This window comes from Stegodyphus dumicola, chromosome 4 (assembly GCF_044657685.1).
Source record: "Stegodyphus dumicola isolate Sdum_Otavi_A_Nest chromosome 4, ASM4465768v1".
Taxonomy (NCBI): Eukaryota; Metazoa; Arthropoda; class Arachnida; order Araneae; family Eresidae; genus Stegodyphus; species Stegodyphus dumicola.
This window is the reverse complement of record NC_140771.1, coordinates 77,931,328-77,951,106: the sequence shown is the minus strand read 5'-3', so window position 1 is coordinate 77,951,106 and position 19,779 is coordinate 77,931,328. Positions and strand designations below refer to the sequence as shown.

Here is a 19,779-nt window from a genome sequence, read left to right as displayed (position 1 = left end):
TTGTTTAATTGCGAATTCACATGTTACCTGTCGCTTATGTTACATAACCGTTGCTTTTGTAACTTGCTTTTGTTAACTATTGCTCTTGACTACTGATATTCAAACTGAGTTATAATTAGGAACAGCAAGAATCACTAACGGATAGCTAAGTTTACTGCTAATATTTTTCAGCTATCAAATAAGCTGCTACATGAATAACAATCACAAGAGATGTCATTCAGCGTAAAAGAAATATAAATATGAATAACTCCGTTTTGCCTTTCAGCATAAAAAAATATGAATATTAACAAAACGTTAAAGTTAATTTTACGAAATAGTTAAACACGTGCAAAAATATAAAATACTTGAAATAAAAAATAGTTATTACTCATGCAATAACTGAGCCACCACAGTTACTCCCTCACTAGTAACTAAGTTATGTTACGAAGGTGGAGAAATAGGTAGTAACTAGTATTGCAGCGCTGACCGCTGTCAGAAGCACTTAGATCAATCCTTGAATCCATTGAATCTAACAGGTTAACGTATAGTTCTACTTGCGCGAAAGTGCTTTTAATCCTTATCTGAATCTGAGTCTGGTCTCTGCAATTTGCTGTTGTCAGGTTTTGTTAACTGAGAATTTTCCTGAGTTAAAATATAAGCTGGTTTCAAGAGATCTAGAGATACATTAACATGTTTTCCTTTTATGCTAATAGTAAAATATTTATCTTTGCTATCAATAACAGGGAATGGTCCTTCATTAGGAGGTTCCAAAGGTTTTTTTTTTCACGCGATCTATTCGCTGAAACACACGAGAACAGTTGTTGAAGTCTTTATGTACAAATAATCCATTCAGGTGAATTTTTACGAATGTGTCTGGGTCCGACGACTTTCATCTCTAATAAGTCTCCGATGCTGTCTGGATACTTGGTTCGCTGAAAAACTCTCCAGGAAGTTTGAGACTTTGGCCGTAAACTACTTCGCAATAGAATGATTTGCATCTTCTTGAATAGCAGTACGCAAACCCAAAAGAACTGTTGGTAATGTGTCAGTCCAAGATATGTTGTTGCGAGCTTTTAATGTTTTTTGAATGCGCTCAACTTTGCCATTAGATGATGGGCGGTAGGGAGCAGTGTGTTGTAAATTGATGCTACAGATTTCGGACAAAGCTCATGATGTGTCACATTTAAATTGGGATCCATGATCACTAATGAGTTTGCTTGCGTTCCGAAACGTTCAATCAAGTTGCTATAAGAAGCTCTTACGATATTCTAAGCTGAAATATTATCTAAAGGAATTGCTTCTATCCAGTTCGAAAAATGTATCAGTGCAAATTAAGGTAGTAAATATTTCCTTTGGATGGGGGGGGGAGTGGTCCTGTGAAATCGATATGGATTGCAGAAACTCCTCCTGGTGGTATTTCAAACTCACCTAATTTTGTTTTTGTATGCTGGCTGATTTTAGCTGTTTGGCAAGGAATGCAGGTTCGCGTCCATAATTGTACATCTTTCTTAATGTTAGGCCAAATGAATTTTGATGTCATTAGCTTTATAGTTGATTTTGTTCTTGGATGCGATAAACCGTGAATTCGGTGAAGAGAACATTGCTTTAAATTCAAGGAAGTAGTGGTTCGCAAACTCTTCAGTTCTTCATCTTGAATCTGTTCATCAGCTATTTCATCATAATCTATAGATGAAATTTCATTAACACTCTAGATAGTGTATAGAACACAATATTACTCTCACCTTTACATATCCTTATCTTTCAAATTTTGTTGGACTATGACTACTTAAAACGTGAGCTATTTAAGAGCAGTAAGCTCATTTCTTAATGATTTCGATCTTTCTTTAACATTTTAAATAATATATCGAATTAATGTAATCTAAGATACATTTATTTATGAAGCATCTCATTGATAATTTTTACGAACATTGGATGAGTTATTATAATTAACGAAACGTGTTTTTAAAGCCATCTTTTAAGTTCTTTGATAAAAAAAAGTTAGGTTTTAATTTTTAAATATGTTGGTATCTAGCGCAATAATTCTTTCTTGCTTTCATGTCCGATAAAATCACTGATTTGAATGTCAATCCTGGATGCAATGCAGGCGACTTGAAACTGCAATACGTATCGTGCAAGCTAACTCGAATTGAAATGAATCCACCGAAGTAATAAATATATCGTGCATCTAATAAATCTTATAAATGAAATTATCATTGTCTTCGAAAGTGCATTTAATCGGAAGCCCTACAAGTATTAGCCCTAGGAGTATGATTTATGAAGTTTAAGAGAAACTGAAAAATAAAAAGTGTTTGTATCGCCTTCGGATAGAAATCTACTTTTGTACGATACGATGCAAAAGAACGTGCAGATACGCTTGAATTGTTTATGAATCACAGTTATCACATATTGTTGATTACCGGATGATTAAAATCGATATTTTGGTATCATTGTGCCTCTTTTAGGCACATGTGATTCGAAACAGTTTGCATTAAGGTTGTCATGGATGATATTATTAGAAAGTTTATTAAATGTTGTATTATGTGGCAGTCTAATTTAGGATGAACAGTAGTTCTGTGAAATCTATGAAAGAACTACGAAAAGGAAAAGTTTCTCAAACAGAAGAAAATTTTACGAGCTACTATATGGCGCATGCGCTCTGACACCTTAAGCAAAGAACATGAATGGAAATCACGTGCCATTCATGTCCTTTGTCACAAATGCGTGGACTTGCACGTGATTTCTGCTTTAGAAGTGTAGCGAGAAGAATAAATGTGAATGATTATACTTCTTCATAACTCGGAAATTATTCTTCAAAGGAAGAAACAGTTTAATCCACATATTGTGTTGCCAGTTTAGGTTTTCTGTGTTTTTCTGCTTATCGTCGGTCACGTTAAATAGAAACTGGATTGTAAAATATAATTGTATTTTTTCCTCTTCTCTCTATTCATTAGGAGTTAAAGGCTTAAATACGTGCAAAGAAAACATATATTTCTGGCTTTTCAATATATATATATATATATATATTATTTTATTTATTTATTTATTTATTAATTATTATTATTATTATTATTATTATTTTTTGCTGTTCATTTCTTCCACCGAAAACAAAATGAGCATGCATTGTGTGAAGGTAACTGATTGGTTTTGAAAATTTATTTCCACATATGAATATTTATGGAAATGTGTACGTTTTTCATGATGGACATGGTAAAATAACTTCTCTCAATATCAGAAATTTCAAAGATACCACATAGGAACACTGAAATTTTATTAACACAGCGATGATGAATAAGCTTTATTTTCATTTAAGTAATGAAAAAGCTGATTTCCCCTCCGTAATGTGAGTTTTATTTCAGTTTGAAAAAACTTCAGTTCACCGTTCCTTTTTTGCATGTGTATTTTATGCAGTGTTTCTATGAAGTTTATTTATCATGAACAGCGCTATGAAAGTTACCTTCCTTTCGTTCCTGACGCTTTTGTTTTTAAATGAACCAAAATTTTGCAAATTCGCACCCTAAAAATCATTCGAGCTTCTGGCATCGCTTGGGGTATTGATTTCATTGATGATGGAGGATGAGTCACACAGCTACGATCCGTTGCCATAGTTACCGCCACTAAGTGAGCGCCACCTGGTTAGAATCGTTTCCCGTAAGAAAAATTGCCCAACGCCCAACGAATGACAGTTCCCATGAATGTTGTGGAATTTCGTAGGTACAATATTTTTTTCCCAATTCTTAATTCAACTTATTCCCCACTCTATTGTACGGAGTTGACCCGCACATTTTATTTAACCTCTTTAGATAGGTCTGTTGCTTTAAAAAACAGCTGTGCATCTGATTTTTTAAAGTGTAGGAATTCGAAAATGTGTTCTTAAAAAGAAGTGCTGTTGAAATTTACTTACCGTTTTTAAAGTACTTTTAAATAATGAGTGATCTTTACTGTGATAGTTTTCTTATAACTTTAAGAACTGTCATTCGGTTTAAATTCCTAATTTTGCATGACAATTCATTATTTAAATGTAACGAAAATAAATGTGATTATTTGCAACAAAATTTATTATTTATTTTAGTGACCTAAGTGCGTTTATTGGCTGCAGAATATTTGTAGGAAGACTATGTACTAAATTTTTCTTCGCACATGATATTTGTACTTCTTGATTGCAGTTGTTTTTATGATAAAAGGCACCATCAGACCATCTGGAATGATTTCAGAATTTTAAAATAATGGGAAATGTGTCGCAAATTAGCTGCTGATTATGCAGAAAATTGTTAATTTCATTGCAAGAATTTTCTAAAATTAGGTGTATTGTATTCTTGGTAATCATTCTCATTTTTTGGACACAATTTGGATGTTTAGCTGAATTAAAAAAATGTGGGAGGGAGAAGGAATTGGCAGAATGTTTGGTTTTGAAGTTCTTGGAACCATATTAAGTTTGGTTGAAAAGAATGCACAATAAACTGATTGTTTTCATCTAAGTGTTTTAGTTTAGTTTGTTTTAAGACATAAATTAAAAAAAAAAAAAAAAGAAAGAGATCACATTAAATATCAGAAAAGTTCTTGGAACCATATTAAGTTTGGTTAAAAAGAATGCACAATAAACTGATTGTTTTCATCCAAGTGTTTTAGTTTATTTTATTTCCAGACATAAATAAATAAATAAAATTAAAAAAAAAAAAAAAAAAAAAAAAAAAAAAAAGAGCACTGATTAAATATCAGAAAATTATAGATACGTAATTCTGTAACCAAGTAAATTGAATGTGCAGTTCTTTTTTTAACTATTTAAATTAATATGAAGAGCTATTTATTTATAATAAATTTTATAGCCATATAATGTTTTCTGAACAAAACAAATTATATTTGAAGAAAAAGGTGGCCAGATCCAAAAGATTATGTGCGACCAGATCCAAAAGTAAAGTTAGCTTTACATAAATTATTTTGGTAATTCGTTATTTTTCTTCTTCCCTTTGAAAGCTTAGTTGGGGAAAGTGCAGAATCGCCCACTGCTTGGCGCGTAAGAATTGCACTAACTCGGTATCCATGTGCACATCAACCTATTTTCACTTAAAAGAACGCCCCAGAATTGCACAAAAATGGCATTGCACACTCCCTTGACTTTATCCATGTACACATTGACCTATTTTCACTTAAAAAATCAAACAAAATTGACAAAAATCCAATTCTTCTTACTCTTGTAAAAAGCGCCAAATAAAGAAGTGGGCGATTCTGCACTTTAGCCGCTTAGTTAATCAGTTCTAGGTATGTTGAACCCTCTCTTAGATGACTGTCCATGTTTCTTGATGATTCTGGTCTTCTGTGGAGGTCGTCATCTTGGAGAGGTAATGTACCAAACCAGTGTTTGTTTATATTATCAGAAATACTGCTTTCCCTAAGAAGTGGTCAGGCAGAAAGGGTTTACTCTAATCACCACTGTTCTTAATGCATTTCTTTGAAAAATAATTTCGGTATTCAGAAGTCTTGGAAACTGTTCTCTCTCCTTGATTATCCAACTCCCTGATGATTTTATCTGATTTCTTGTAACTTTTTCTATGCGCAGAAGACTTTTCATGAATAGCTAGAAATCATGTTGCCAGTTCTGGAAAATAAGGTAGAGACTGAAGAATATTGCTTCTTGATCCTTCAGTGTACTGAATCTAACACTTTAATACACTGGAGCCTCAGAGGCCATGAGCTCAAGAATAATCTTGTAAGTGTTACCAGGGGGGGTCAATTCACTGAAAAAATATCCATTGACATCCTCAACAGTTGTATTGAGAACTGTATAATAATTTAATATAATAATTTAACATTCTAAAGTGTGAAGATTTAACATAATACCTAATTATTTCTATGTTACTAAAATGGACTTTCTGGACTAATCTCATATGGGGTCTAATGTAGAACATAATAGCATTTAGCAGCTTAAAAGGTTGAAAATGAACAAAAAACTTAAAAATTTTCATACTCTGAACAATCATTTATAATGCATAAGGATTTATTTAATAGCGTGTTTAGTGCATCATTTGTTTGATAGAATAATTGTTTTGTGTTTCTGTAATTGGCATTGTTATATAATTCTAATAATTTTTTTGGCATGATCCTTAATTCATTTCTAACCTTTATTTTCCTTTATAGATTGATTATCCTGATGTTCAGTTGATGAGACCTGGGCAGAGGCAGTCATGTACAACTATGAACTTAGAGAAATTGTTGGCTCTAGAACAGGAAGAAGTGACAATAGCTTTAGATACTCGGCAAAGATTTCATTCTGAAGGTTGTGATGACAACTATCGCCACCATCGGTTGCAGGTAATAGATTTGGACTATTTTTAGATTATTGTGTAATTTACTGATATAGTTCTAAATATTTATTTTATATAACATACTTTCTTTATCGTAGAGTTTGAAATATGAAATTGCATGCCTGAAAGTTATTGTTAAACCATGCAAAATGTTTGAAGAATCCCTGTAATTATTGTCTTAGCAATGAGCATTTATTTTTGCAAAATTTTTCAAAAATGGTTAACCATCATTTAGTTCATTTTTCAGGAAAGTATGTTTATCCAACTTCCTGTTGTTCTGGTGATTTTCAAAAAGTAAACCCAGACATGTAAATATTCTCTTGTTATAAACACTAATGTAGAACGGTTTCTTCTAAGAGGAATTGCTTACTTTTCATTTCCATTAGTGTAAAAAAAGTAGAATACAGGACTGCAGTTCTTGAAGTCATGATTTTTGTTAAATTTACTAGTTTTCATTCAGAAATTTTTACTTCGCAAGCATTTTGGAATTAAAATTGGTTGCTTGCTGTCAGATTATTTCATTATCATTAATAAATATGCTTCTACATTGAATTTTAATCATTTTACCGTAAAGAAATTCTTTTCTTTGAAAACTTTATTAAATAATCTACATACAGATATGTTGATGATGCATGCATGCTGTGATGGTACAAGTATGTAGTTCATTGAGTCAAGCATAGATTTATTTAAAAAAGGTTAACACTTGTTCCATCAGAAGCAATATTTCCAAATCAAAGAATAATTTGTATACGATTTTGGTACAGGTAAGCCTCATATCCTCATTCAGAACCTAGATGGTTTAAAAAGAACTGATGATGGTAATGGATATGTATTTCTGTGAAATTTAAAGAACATTAAACTGCACCAGGCTTGTTTGTTGTTTACATCCAATCATGCCTCACAATTGCTGCTCATGTTTGTTGAATTCCAGACATTTATAGGAATTTGAAGTAATGGATCCAGGAAGGCCACACAGAGTGATATGTGGGTTCTTAATAACTATCCCTTTTACCACTGCCCTAAGTGATCTTATCCACTTCACTGTTAGAGATAGTTTAGTCACATCAGGTATCCTGGGCTAAGAAATCAGGTGTATTGTATAGGAAAATATATCTTGGCACTACAGCATAGATATCAGCACCTACAATCATGCATTCAACAATGTTTATCGATCAGTGATTTGACACTTTTTCTTATGAATCTTTTATTTTTCAATGCATCACAATGGTCATATGTATATGTGGGGACACCAAGGGGAACAACTATTGGAAACTTGAATTTGTCATTGTTGTATCGGCTTGGCACCTAAATTGATGCTATGAGCTTCCATTGGTTACACATCCTCTTCACCTTGTCGTTTTACCTGTTACTTTGACTAGCCCACTATTACATTCCTAATGTTTTAATGCTTGTGGCCATACCTTCATCATAAAACAATAAAACAGTGTGGGTACCATGCTGACCTATGTTTCCTCAGTACTCAAGGTTTCTCCTGCTGTCTTGATTGGAGTGTTCTTCAGGTCTCTCACCTACTGAAAATGTATGGTCATAGATTTGACAGACTGGTATGACAATACCAGCCGATATGGCAGATGAACCAGCCTGTATGACTGATTGATGTTGAAAACAATGTATGTCTTCATTTTTTATATAATTTTAACTCATAACCAGTTATTTCTGAATAATCAAATCAGTGTTGCATCTGTGTAGATAAACTCTGCAGGCTTGGAGCTGCAAGAAACCAACCATACTTCAGAGATTGATTGCTTCTAAAATAGGACATGTTTTAATAAAAATTAGCAAGCAAGCCTATCAGATGAGTGAACTGAAGCCAAAACAAAATTTATGACTTCTATTCCATAAAAAAATTTACTCCACCTCTGTTTAGAAATGACAGATGGCAATTTAAAAATACTACTTCTTATGTACTTTGCCGTAGCATGCTGAATAGCAGCAAAAAATTAATGTTTTCAGATTTTCTAATTAACATCACGGTTGATTAAAGTTGTACAAAGATGAAAATGGTCGAAATGGCTTCTCAAGAATTTTTTGTACCTCTCTCCAAACTCCAATCCCCATTATTCCAAAGGAGATGATTTTGCAAGCAAACAAACAGACAGATGGTCACAGATTTTAATAGTATTAATTTTTCAACCTGCCTTTGAGATTTTACAGTGTGTAATAAAGGTTAGATTATGATAAATATATGGTATCCAAGATTCAAGAAAAAAGAGCATTGCTGGAAATGGAAAACTGGATTCATACGGAATGAAATTTTTTCTGGGAGTCGTCTAATAAGAAAAAAGACTTAATGAAAAATGTAAAGTTAAACAAGATGAATATTATAAATAATGTTGATATAAATCAGGTACTTACTAATCATGGGTGTTTCCCGGCTTATTTTAATCAGCTCCATCTACAGAATAATGCTTAATGCTTAATTTGTGAAAAGTTTGGGGATGCCAGGCACTTTGTCGATAAATGTATGCTTACCCGGAGTGCAAGAGAGAAATATAGAAAGAATTTTAAGGAAGGTTTTAAAAGGAACTATTCAAATTTGAAAAATTTTGCAAAGATAATGATGAAGATTATAAATACGAACAAAGATAGAATTGGAATTCGGCACTGAGACGCAGATTTTGGGCTTTATATATTTTTTCTTATATTTGTTTTTTTCTGGCCAGTCCCATTTTTTGATCATACGGCTGGCTTGTGCTGGCTAGGAAGATCGGGGCTGTGCCCTTATAATAATAATAATTATATCTCAAAGTTACTGACTTTTTTTGTCTAGCTTCCTCTGGAGTTCCCCTCAATGCTCCATCGTGGGGAAGCATTGCTTAAGAGTTCCAATCGCAATTCTCACAGCAGCGATTCTTCCTCTGCATATTCGGGGTCAGACACAATGCAGTCAGTTCATTCTTCACTGGAAGATCAGGAGGTGGATTTGTCTGGACTTATTGAAAGCATTGTTGATTCTGATGAAGAGGAGGACCTAGCCGAGTCCTTAAATGTAAGAATGTCAATGTATCAAATTCTGGTATTAAATTTTTAAGTTTTCATTTATATACTTATGAATTTTTTGTTAGGGATAGTTTTGTTTAAGATGTGTATTTTTGAAAATCTTTTTAATGATGTTTTAGGCTGTACTTTTCAAATTTATGCAAAATATTAGATGGGAAAGCTACTTATTAAACTGAAGATTATTAATACAGTACAAAGTCTGTAATCCGGACGTCCATTATCCGGAATGATTTATAATCCGGATCTCAAAGCCGCAAACTTTTTTTTTGTATGCTTTTGCGCATGCACGTAATGTGTTTAGCACAAAAAATGAAGCAACTTAAACAACTTACATTGAAAGAAATGTTTAATAAAGTAAACAAATAAATATTAAGCTTTTTTTTGTAAATTTTGATACTCTTTAGATCATAATTGCTATTTATTTCATAAATTACGGTTTCATATTTTTAATTGTATAATATCTGTATTTCATCTTACCAGATTTAAATTGATGATCTATAATCCGTGAAAACCCTTAATCCGGATTCGCTGAAGTCCTGACGAGTCCGGATTACGGACTTTGTACTGTATTTAGCACAATTCTTTTTTTTTTTTCTTAGTGTTTAGTTGGAGAATTTACAAAACTTCTTGTTTCATATGATGAAATGATTTTTCAGTACTTAAATATTAGCTCATCGACCATGAAACTGTGGCTGAGTAGTATGATTTAGCACGAGTTATGGCTAAGCTGGATGTAACAACACACTCGTAACATCTACACTTTTCTTTTATGTAACTCCAATTGATTCTGAATTGGCTACCATTTATTTTTATCATCTAGGGCAGGGTTTCTTCAACTGTGGGTCGTGAATCTGCAGCAGGGGGTCACCAAAAATTATAGCAGGTTTGATATTTCCTTTAGTTTATTATAATAATTTTATAATTATCAAATATTTTTACATAATGTATCTGAAAATAGATAAACATAAGACAATACAGACAAAGAAAAAACAAAAATGTTTCAGCACATTCTTTTTATAATATTCATTTTCACTCATGCGTGTGGCAGATTTGTGCAATACTTATAAGGTCCCACAAAATTTTTGTAAATATTATGGGGTCCTGAGGGTCGCGAAAGAATCTCTTTGATAAAAAGGGGTCGCAACTGAAAAAGAAACCCTGATCTAGGGTATAAGTAACATATAAAAAATTTTTAGTCAGCTTTCTATAAAACAGCATGCAGAGGATTATTTTCAATGCTGTGCAAATCCCGTTATGTAAATAGGTATATGGACACAATGTATAGAGTAGTAATGGTCTGCTGTATAAGTATGTGTAGTAATATGTATGTATGTGATCTGCTGAATATGGCTGACAAAACAATGATAGATTGAAACCGATGGGATCTTGTACTCATAATCTTCTAAACAGAATTTCTGGTAAAACTAGGGGGCCTAACAAAGTAGAGGAAATTGATAAAATCTAAAGAAATGCAAAAAACAAAGCAGATTGAGTACTGATTGTTTATTAAGTAAAGAGGTGTAATTTTCTTCAGAATTCCACAGGAACAATTGATGCAACTTTGGCAGCATCTCTGCCACTTTTTATGGTTTGATGGCAGCCAAATTTCATGGTTGGTAGGATAATATGCAACCTTTGCTCATAAGGATCATGAAATTATTTAACACCCAGGTGATAGACACATACCAAATTTTGTTAGTTAATTTATAATAAGATTCCTACTTCAGTTTTAGTTAGAATTTAAGTAATGGAGGCATTTTTATATTCACTTTTAAATTGCTTAAAATTCTAATAAAAAATTACGTTTAATGTAGGGATTATTATAAACACAGAGAAAATTGAACCTGTGTATTTAGAATGAGAATTTTTAATTAATATAAGCAAAATGGTAACTAAGATAAAATTTATATGGCTTTAGCGTAGTTTTTTAAATATGTAATGAAAGAACATTTTAGTACCAAGCAGTGTCCTGTAAGAATGTAAGGAAATGGACTAGTTATATATTGTATTCTAGTGTGTTAGGTTCTCTTCTTTGAAGGACTACTACATATAATTAGAATGATTTACATAAATGTTTATTTCTGATTTCTGAAAAAAAAAATTTTTTGAATTAAAAAAAAAAATCTTGCTATTTATGAGCCTCCTGAACGTGTTTATTTTATTTAAGTTGCTTTTCTTGATGACTTCTTATGATTTTAGAGTCTTACAGTCAGGGACACAGTGAGGGAGTGTTTAGAGAAAGACCCTTGTGAGCGAACAGAAGATGATATCGAAGTATTACTAGAGTTCATGCAACATTTGCCAGTAAGCCATAGAAAATTTGTGTTAAAAAACTATTTGATTGCATAATTATGTTTTCCCTCCCAAATCAAATTTGTTTATCTCTGTTAGGCATTTGCCAATATGACATTAACAATACGGAGAGCGCTGTGTGCCGTAATGGTCTTTGCTGTAGTAGAGAAAGCGGGAACAGTCGTTATGAATGATGGCGAAGAATTAGATTCCTGGTCTGTGATTGTTAATGGCCATGTTGAAGTTGAGTATCCAGATGGAAGAGTGGAAGAACTTCATCTTGGTGACAGGTAACTGATTTTTTTTTTTTTTTAATTCTCAGTAACTAAAACTTATCGCTAGAATTTTAAGTTATAAATCTGATTGATCATTTTTAAATGCCTGTGAGTTCTTTGTATAAATCCATATGGTATTTTGTGTTATTGACTATAATCTTGAAATTCATCCACCCTGTTCCTTGTAACTAAATTATGAAGCCTATTTTAAAGAAAATTTAATAAGGAAATATTTTCATAAGGATTTCATGTGTTGTTTGGAAATTCACTGTTCACCAGACAAGGTCGAACTACCAGTATTCAGCGGTCTAAATCACTTGGCCACTGCTCAGGACATTTGTTTGATTATTTACTATGTGTTTTGCCATTAGGCACTGCATGGAAAGGGAGGAATGCCTTGTGGAAAAAATTTTTAAGGAGACTGACTGGTATCTACTTAGAGGAGAGGTGCTTTCATGGAGGAACTTTTTAAAGGAAACTGGCTTGTATTCACGTTACACATGAGGAAATCCATGAAAACAAACCATGTAGCCAGCCTATTTGCTTGGGTTTGAACCCAAACAAGGTCGAACTACCAGTATACTGCGATCTTAATCACTTGGCCTCTGCTGAGGACATTTGTCTGATTATTTACTATGTGTTTCGCCATTAGGCTCTGCAGGGAAAAGGAGGAATATTCAATGGAAAAAACTTTGTAAGGAAACCTGGCTTGTATCTATGTTACACATGGGGAAAATCATGGAGATATTCATACAGCCAACCCATTCACCTATACTTGACCCTCGGACCGAACTACTAGTGCTCAGCCCCTTTTATTGCTCAGCCACTAACGGAACCATTGCATGCAAAATATGGGCTATTGCCGAAAGGAAGTATTCTGAAAAGATTATACAGAATATGGGCTATTACTGAGGGTATTCGTGCTTCCTGTCTCGTTTTTCATACTTCCTATTTCATAAGTAATTTTAAGTTCTTACCTGCCTTAACACTATTAAAATATCGCGGAATTAGAAACGAAAATTTAAATTTTACACTGTAAGCCTTTTGTTCTGCAAATAAGTGCATGGAATCATCATAATTTGATCTGCGGTTAGATTTTCGGTTGTCAGAATCGCGAGACTTGATAAACGCTCTTGCTCACCGATAATCGTAGATATTTTTTAGTCTGTTTTAATTTGCTGAAATTTCGATCTGAAAAGGTTGAAGTGTTCGTGATTCGTCCTCAAACAGTTCATCAGATTGCTTTTTGGGCTTTTGAATTATTTATTTGTCAGAATAGACTCAAATGCAATTTTTTCGGCTACCGTTTTAGACTCTTGTATCCAATGTTCCATAAGATTTTTCTCTCATTTTTTATAATTCCTCAGTTTTGATCATTTCTTTCGTTAACTACACAGAACGCGGAAGAGGAATTCCTTTTGAATTTCTGTATCTACTCGATTGAATTCTGGAAAAATATTTGCTCAAATTTTCAGGTTGGGTAAATTCAAATTTTTCACAGCATATAACAGATGTCCTACCTCATGCTTTGATTCCACATCAAGAGAAATATGTTTAATTTCTTTTAAATATTTGAATATTTCCGGTAAATTTATTAGAAGGACTTTCACAGCCACATATTTTTCCGACCATTCCGTCTGGCTGCTTCCTTTTAAGTTGTATTTTGTACATTTTTTAATAATATACTGTCGAGTAGTGCATCCGACAAAAAAGCGAAGTATTTTCTGAGTAATTCCTAACAGATTAACTGCTTCCGGGCACTACGAAGCAGAATGCATACTGACAAAATACGAGAAGTGAGCCAAACATGGCACAAATTCATCCAGCTTATTCATTTCTGTAATTTTAGCTTGTACTGTTTTAGAAATGCCAGGCATATTAGACCCGTTGTCGTAAGACTGACACCGACATTGTCCAATATCTAAACCATCAAGTGTCAATTCAGACACTAGTTTTCTACAATGCGTTCAGAAATACATTCTCCTATCTTTCCACCAACTTCTATGAAATCAATTAAATTTTCCTTTATCTCACACAATCACCACACGTTTTTATGTATTGAATCACCTGGCTCATTTTTTTCTGTATGAGACACATATGGGATAAATATGATTTCTTTCTCTTTGTTAGGTGCTTGTACTTAAGAGTTGAATTATGTTTGGCAAGAGGAGAGATTAAATTCGGAAAATTTCCTTCACTAGGTCGAGGACACTTTGTGAACAGGCTACTTGGGATTTCATCAGACCCAAGAAAAGAACGACAGATTGTTGAAAGATATAGTACTGCATCTATGATTATATAGAATTTTTCTTTCTCTGTATGAATGAGTCGCTCAGCGTCGTGATCAATGCCTTGGCACGATTTCATTTGTTGTACTCGAATTTTCCACTTAATTATGCACCTCTGTGGATTTTAGAGGCTTCGCGCTCAGTTAATCTTGCTAAAACTTTTTTCCAATTAATGAATCCTGCTGTATGGTGTAACGCCAGCACCATGTTTCTGATAAATCTTGCAGGGTGTACAAAAAATTGCATTCTTGTTTTTAGAATATGTAAACCAAGATCTACGCTTTTTATTATTTACTAATGTTCTGTATAACATGTCAAATGTCTGCCATGATGTTCAATGGGATTGAGGTTTACGTTTTTCCGGATGTTTACCGGCCAATAATACTGATTGACTGCTTAAGAAGGATTGTTGGTGACCGTTCGTTTTTTTTTATGACCAGCCAATTGCATGCATCCAACAAATCAAAAATTTTTAGTTTTTCGTCTTTCTGCTGCCTGCTCCCATCTAAATGAAGAGATCTTTATATCATGGTTTCATGTCCTCCAGCTATTCGTTAGATGTCGATGAAGAAGTTTATTCTTTCAAATGCTGACTTGTAGATTGTTTGGGGATGATATATACAGTCATGTTTGGTCGTGCAAATTGCAAGAAGTATTAATTCCCTCTAGAATCTCAGCACAATCGGAATTGCGGCAGGATCTGACGGTTTACTTCTTCCAGGAAGTTATTTTTTCATCTTAGCTGAAATTTGTTTTCTCTGTTTGGCCTTATCTTTGGCTCATTTTCTGTATTCCACTTTTCTCTTTCAGTTAGATTTGGTTTCAAAGGCTTATTATTGAATTTCACATTATGAGCGATAAGATGCCTAATCATGTCTTTCTGTGAATCTGAAACTTTACTGAACTTGAAAGCTTTTTCGATAGGACCCACAATCTTTGGAATCGAATTGGTTTACAGGTTTGTGAGAAGTTAAAATTATATTTTAGAATTCCCTCTTGTTTTTCTGATAAACTAACATTAGAAATATTAAATATTGGCGTAATGTTTACAATGGGAAGAGTTTTTTGAACTACTTGAACTGGAAGACTGTAAAAGAAATTTTTCAAAAATTAACTGCAAGGGTGTTTTTATGACGGTTAACTGCATTCTCCATTCTATACCAAGACTTTTGTTCAAGGGCAGTGAATTTTGGATATGAATTAGTGAGTTCCAAATGAAGCTTATAGTGCTCATGTTCAATTTTGGACAATTGTTGACGTGTATCCCTTATGATGGACCAAAGTAAGGCAAGTTTGCAGTTTAACAGAATTCTTGAAACATGACTGGAAAGACAAAAACTGCGACAAGGAACACGACAAAAACTGTGATCAGATCTTCACAAATCATTTCAAGCAACTTAAAACATTTGCTTATCTCATCTGTTGCGAATTGTGTCAGATTATATGCTCTTCCCAATATTCATAAAAGTGGTATTCCTTTCCGCCCTATTGTATCAAATTTAGGTACTGCCTCGTATCCATTAGCTAAATATTTAGTTTCTAGATTTTCAACTCTATTAGACAATAACATTTACACCATAAAAAATTCAATAGAGTTTGTAAAAAAGGTTAAAAACATTCCTCCCAGAAATTTACTCATGGTTTCTTTTGATGTAAAATCATTATTCACCAATATGGAGGGTGCATTAAGATGTCTAGAAACAAGACTTCGCAAATTTCATTTCTCTTGCATCGAAATTGATGAGCTAATTTCTCTCACTCTGTTTGAAACAAACACATTTTGTTTTCCAAAATAAATATTACAAGCAAACTGAGGGATTAGCCATGGGAAGCCCCCTCAGTCCCATCCTGGCTGATATCTATATGCATTATTATGGAACAAAACTGTTTGAAACTTTAAACTTCCCGGTATGGTTCCGCTACGTAGACGATACTTTTATCCTGTTTGAAGGTAATAAAGATTATTTAAATAAAGTTCTTTCAACAATGAATTCCATTGATCCTGCTATTCAGTTCACTTTTGAACTTGAGACTTGCAATTCTCTTCCGTTTCTCGACATTCTGGTCACATATAACACATCGAACTTCAGTACTATGGTTTACCGTAAACCTTCATCGGTTTGCTCTCCACCACACTTTAAATCATGTCATCCGAATAAACAAAAGTTAGTTTCACTTTAGTCCTATGTTTTCTGTGCTCTTCAAGTTTTCTTCTCCAAACTATCTCTTGATGAAGAACTAAATTATTTAAAAGCAATAGCTATTGGCAGGGGCTTTTCACCCAACATTATTAATCAAGCAGTTAAAAAATCCTCATCTCAACACACTAAAAGGCACACTCTAGCTATAAAGTGGCACATATTTTGCAGAAATTTAATTTTCGGGTCGTTTATTTTCCCATCAATAAAATTCCGAGTTCCATACTCAAGGACCCCATTCGGGATATGAATTCCTGGGGTATTTATAGGATTCCTTCCCAGTGTGATTTAATTTACATTGGCCAGACTAAGAGAGCCTTAAAATTTCGCATCAAGGAACGTGAGGCATATGTTAGAAAAAAGGAAACACAGAAGTCTTCTGTTGCCCAACATTGATGGTCTGAAAATCACACTTTTAATTTTTCTGCTGCCAAAATTATTCAAAAAACATCTTCCATTGGAGAACTGGATTTTCTAGAGGCATTTCACATTCAAAAAAATCTTTCTGTTCTAGTTAACTATCCTAATTCCAATCCATCTTTGCCTTCGGCTTTTAAAGAAATTATGTTTTACTTCTGGTTTCATCAACAGATGGCGCTACTAGCTTATTTTCTGTCCAGGCTTTCTTATCTAATCTAATCATTATATCCTATCTCGTTCATTTGCGCCTTTGCAGCTGAGGATGATGGTTCGGTAAAACCATCGAAACTAGTCCTGTGAAAATTTGAAAATATGATGCTGGTTTTTGTTGTTTGACTTCTGAATTAGTATTTGTTCAGTGTGTTATTGTGTCTTAATATTATGTTGTTCTTATCATCTGGTTAAGGTATTTGTACCTTTAGTAAATCTGCATGCATTATTTGTAAAATTATCAACAATATAAAAGTTGGTTAGTTGTGCCTAAGCATAATTTTTTTTTACTATAGCAGCCATATTTGTTTACATTTGAAACTTGGCAGAATAGTGTATTAATACTTTCTGCACCTTCAAGTGTCTTTTTGCTGAGGTGGGACCGAAAGGAAAGTTTTAGTTTTGGGCACTGAAAATTCTGCCTTCTTGCCGGCTGGCTAAATTGCTTATTTTTGCACAGAAACTGTAATTTTAATTGTAAAATTTGTTTTTTTAATTGTCTTAACTGTAATTGGTGTTTTATGTTTCTCTGTATCTTTCAATTTTTAATGAAAATATTTTGAGTTTTTATGTATTTTTGCCTTGTTGCAAAATGAGAAATGAATTAATTGAATGAGAAATGTATCTCTAATGAAATTCAAGGAAATAAGTTTAAATGAAATGCAGGAAAAATTGTATATAATTTAATATTCCGTACAAGGAAGTCATGCAGTGTACACATCAGCTTTTTTTTTTATCTTACTATCACACATAATAGAATAGAATATAAAGGTATTAAAAGTGACATAATAGAATAGAATATAATACATAATAGAATAGAATATAAAGGTATTAAAAGTGACTAACTATGTAACATGAAGAAATTAAAATCAGACACATGAAGTATAAACCAGGAAATCAGTCTTGAAACAGAATGCAAATTAAAACAATTAAATAAGAAAAGTTGGTAATTTTTTGGTCTTTGGTCTTGGAACAAATAATCTAAAAATGTGGTTGTGTTGATAGGTGCTGGTAAAATTGAGAAGAACTGCAGAAATTCACCATTGGTATATAAGTATAGTTTCACTGCACTAACTGTGCAACTCTGCCCCAGTTTTGAGAGAGAACACCCTGAGTTTGGTCCAGTAGTCTCCCGCCTCTCTTCTTTAGTATCTATGTCTTTTCTGGGGTTGAAACCCAGGCTCGTTGATATGGCAACCCGCGTAACTAACCGCTATACTGGTTAAGCAGTGTCACTGTTGATAAAAGGATATCGCGGAGAACTCCTATAGCAGGAGATGAGGAAAATGATTCCTTTTGATTCATAGTGTATAATACAAAGTAATGGTTCTGCTATAATTTAAATGTGATATACCATTATAATAATTCACTTCTTAATAGTTTTCTTCAGTATGCTGATCACTGAATAACTTCCTGATAATCATATTTTTGTTCTTTATGAACAGTATAAATCTGATGTGTAACAGCATCTTCAATGATGTGTTGCTTTTTCAGTTTTGGCATCACTCCAACAACAGAAAAAATGTATCATCAAGGTGTCATGCGAACAAAAGTCGATGACTGCCAATTTGTCTGCATTGCACAAAGTGATTACTATAGAATTCTGCATCAAGGTGAAGAAAATACCAGGAAGCATGAAGAAGATGGTGAGGTTGTACTAGTCACTGAACATAGGGTTCTTGATGGTGGAAGTCGAAGAGGACACATTGTCATAAGGGTAAGAAAATATTTGACAAAATTAGTCTTTCATTTGATACTGTAGTAGTAAGCGCAGGTAACCGTGCTACGCCCGAGGCTATAGGGGCGTGGCCTCCGCCATCTTGGATTACGTAACAACCGAAAGTGACGATACCAGCGCCATCTTGGATTCCTTCCCGCGTTGGAATGACATCATCAAAGTTTCGTGGTGTGGCAACGATCTTTTCAAAGTTTTTATTTTTGTGGCAATGACACTATTTTTCAAAGTTTTTATTTTTTGTGGCATCGAATATATATTTTTAGGTTTTGTGGCAACGAACTCTTGAACCACGTGTTTGGAATGACATCTCTTTAATTTATTATTTTTAATTATTTGACACGTGATTAATATTAGTTTGATATTTGATTAATATTAATACTATTTTGTATGTCATTAATTTTACTTATTTACTCTTTTTAATAAGTATCTTAATTATTTAGTACGTCATTATTTAATTAATCACTTTTAATGAATTTTTGTGGAAATTAATATTATTTTCCCTGAATTTTAAAAGTAACTCCACGGCTGAGATTCGAACTCGCTATCTTTGGGATGGGAGTCTAGCGCTTTACCGCTCGGCTACCCGGTCCTCTTATCAGACTTGTTATTTGAAACCCTCTTTGGCCCTTTGACTTTTTGCACCATTGATGACATAAGGCTGAAAGTCTGAGCATGCGCTTCATTTGTTTTTACACGACGGCTAGGATTTCTTTTGGCTTCTTAATCATTACTTTATTCATTGCTGTTTTAAATGTAAGATTTTCCCACAGTTTAATTTTTTTTTTTTATTATTAAGATATTTTTAATTGTTTTCATTTTTCATCTTATTCTTACTATTTTTTTAGTTAATTTATTAATTTTTGATTTCATTTTTTTCCCCGTTCCCAAACATAAATTTTATTTTTAACTTTCGCAAATTGACGTTTACTTCCACAAAAGTGAACTTAAATTTTCTTTTTACTTTTTATCTTGCAAAGTTTATTTTTTTATATTTAATTTTCTTTTTGGTTTTACAAAAGTAATATTTATTTTTACGAATTGAATTTTTCCTTTTCACTT

The 19,779-nt window shown here is 33.1% G+C and overlaps 1 protein-coding gene across 7 annotated transcripts in view; it reads left to right on the top strand.

Annotated features, from left to right (window-relative positions):
- Positions 1–19,779, top strand: part of LOC118194037 (rap guanine nucleotide exchange factor 2-like) — a 648,324-nt gene that overhangs the window by 548,933 nt on the left and 79,612 nt on the right. For all 7 annotated transcript variants that reach the window (XM_085815114.1, XM_085815113.1, XM_085815118.1 and 4 more), the window contains 5 exons: positions 6,112–6,285; positions 9,070–9,288; positions 11,499–11,603; positions 11,691–11,881; positions 18,477–18,699. In XM_085815114.1, the coding sequence (XP_085671240.1) occupies positions 6,112–6,285; positions 9,070–9,288; positions 11,499–11,603; positions 11,691–11,881; positions 18,477–18,699 (912 nt within the window). The remainder of the gene's footprint in view (positions 1–6,111; positions 6,286–9,069; positions 9,289–11,498; positions 11,604–11,690; positions 11,882–18,476; positions 18,700–19,779) is intronic.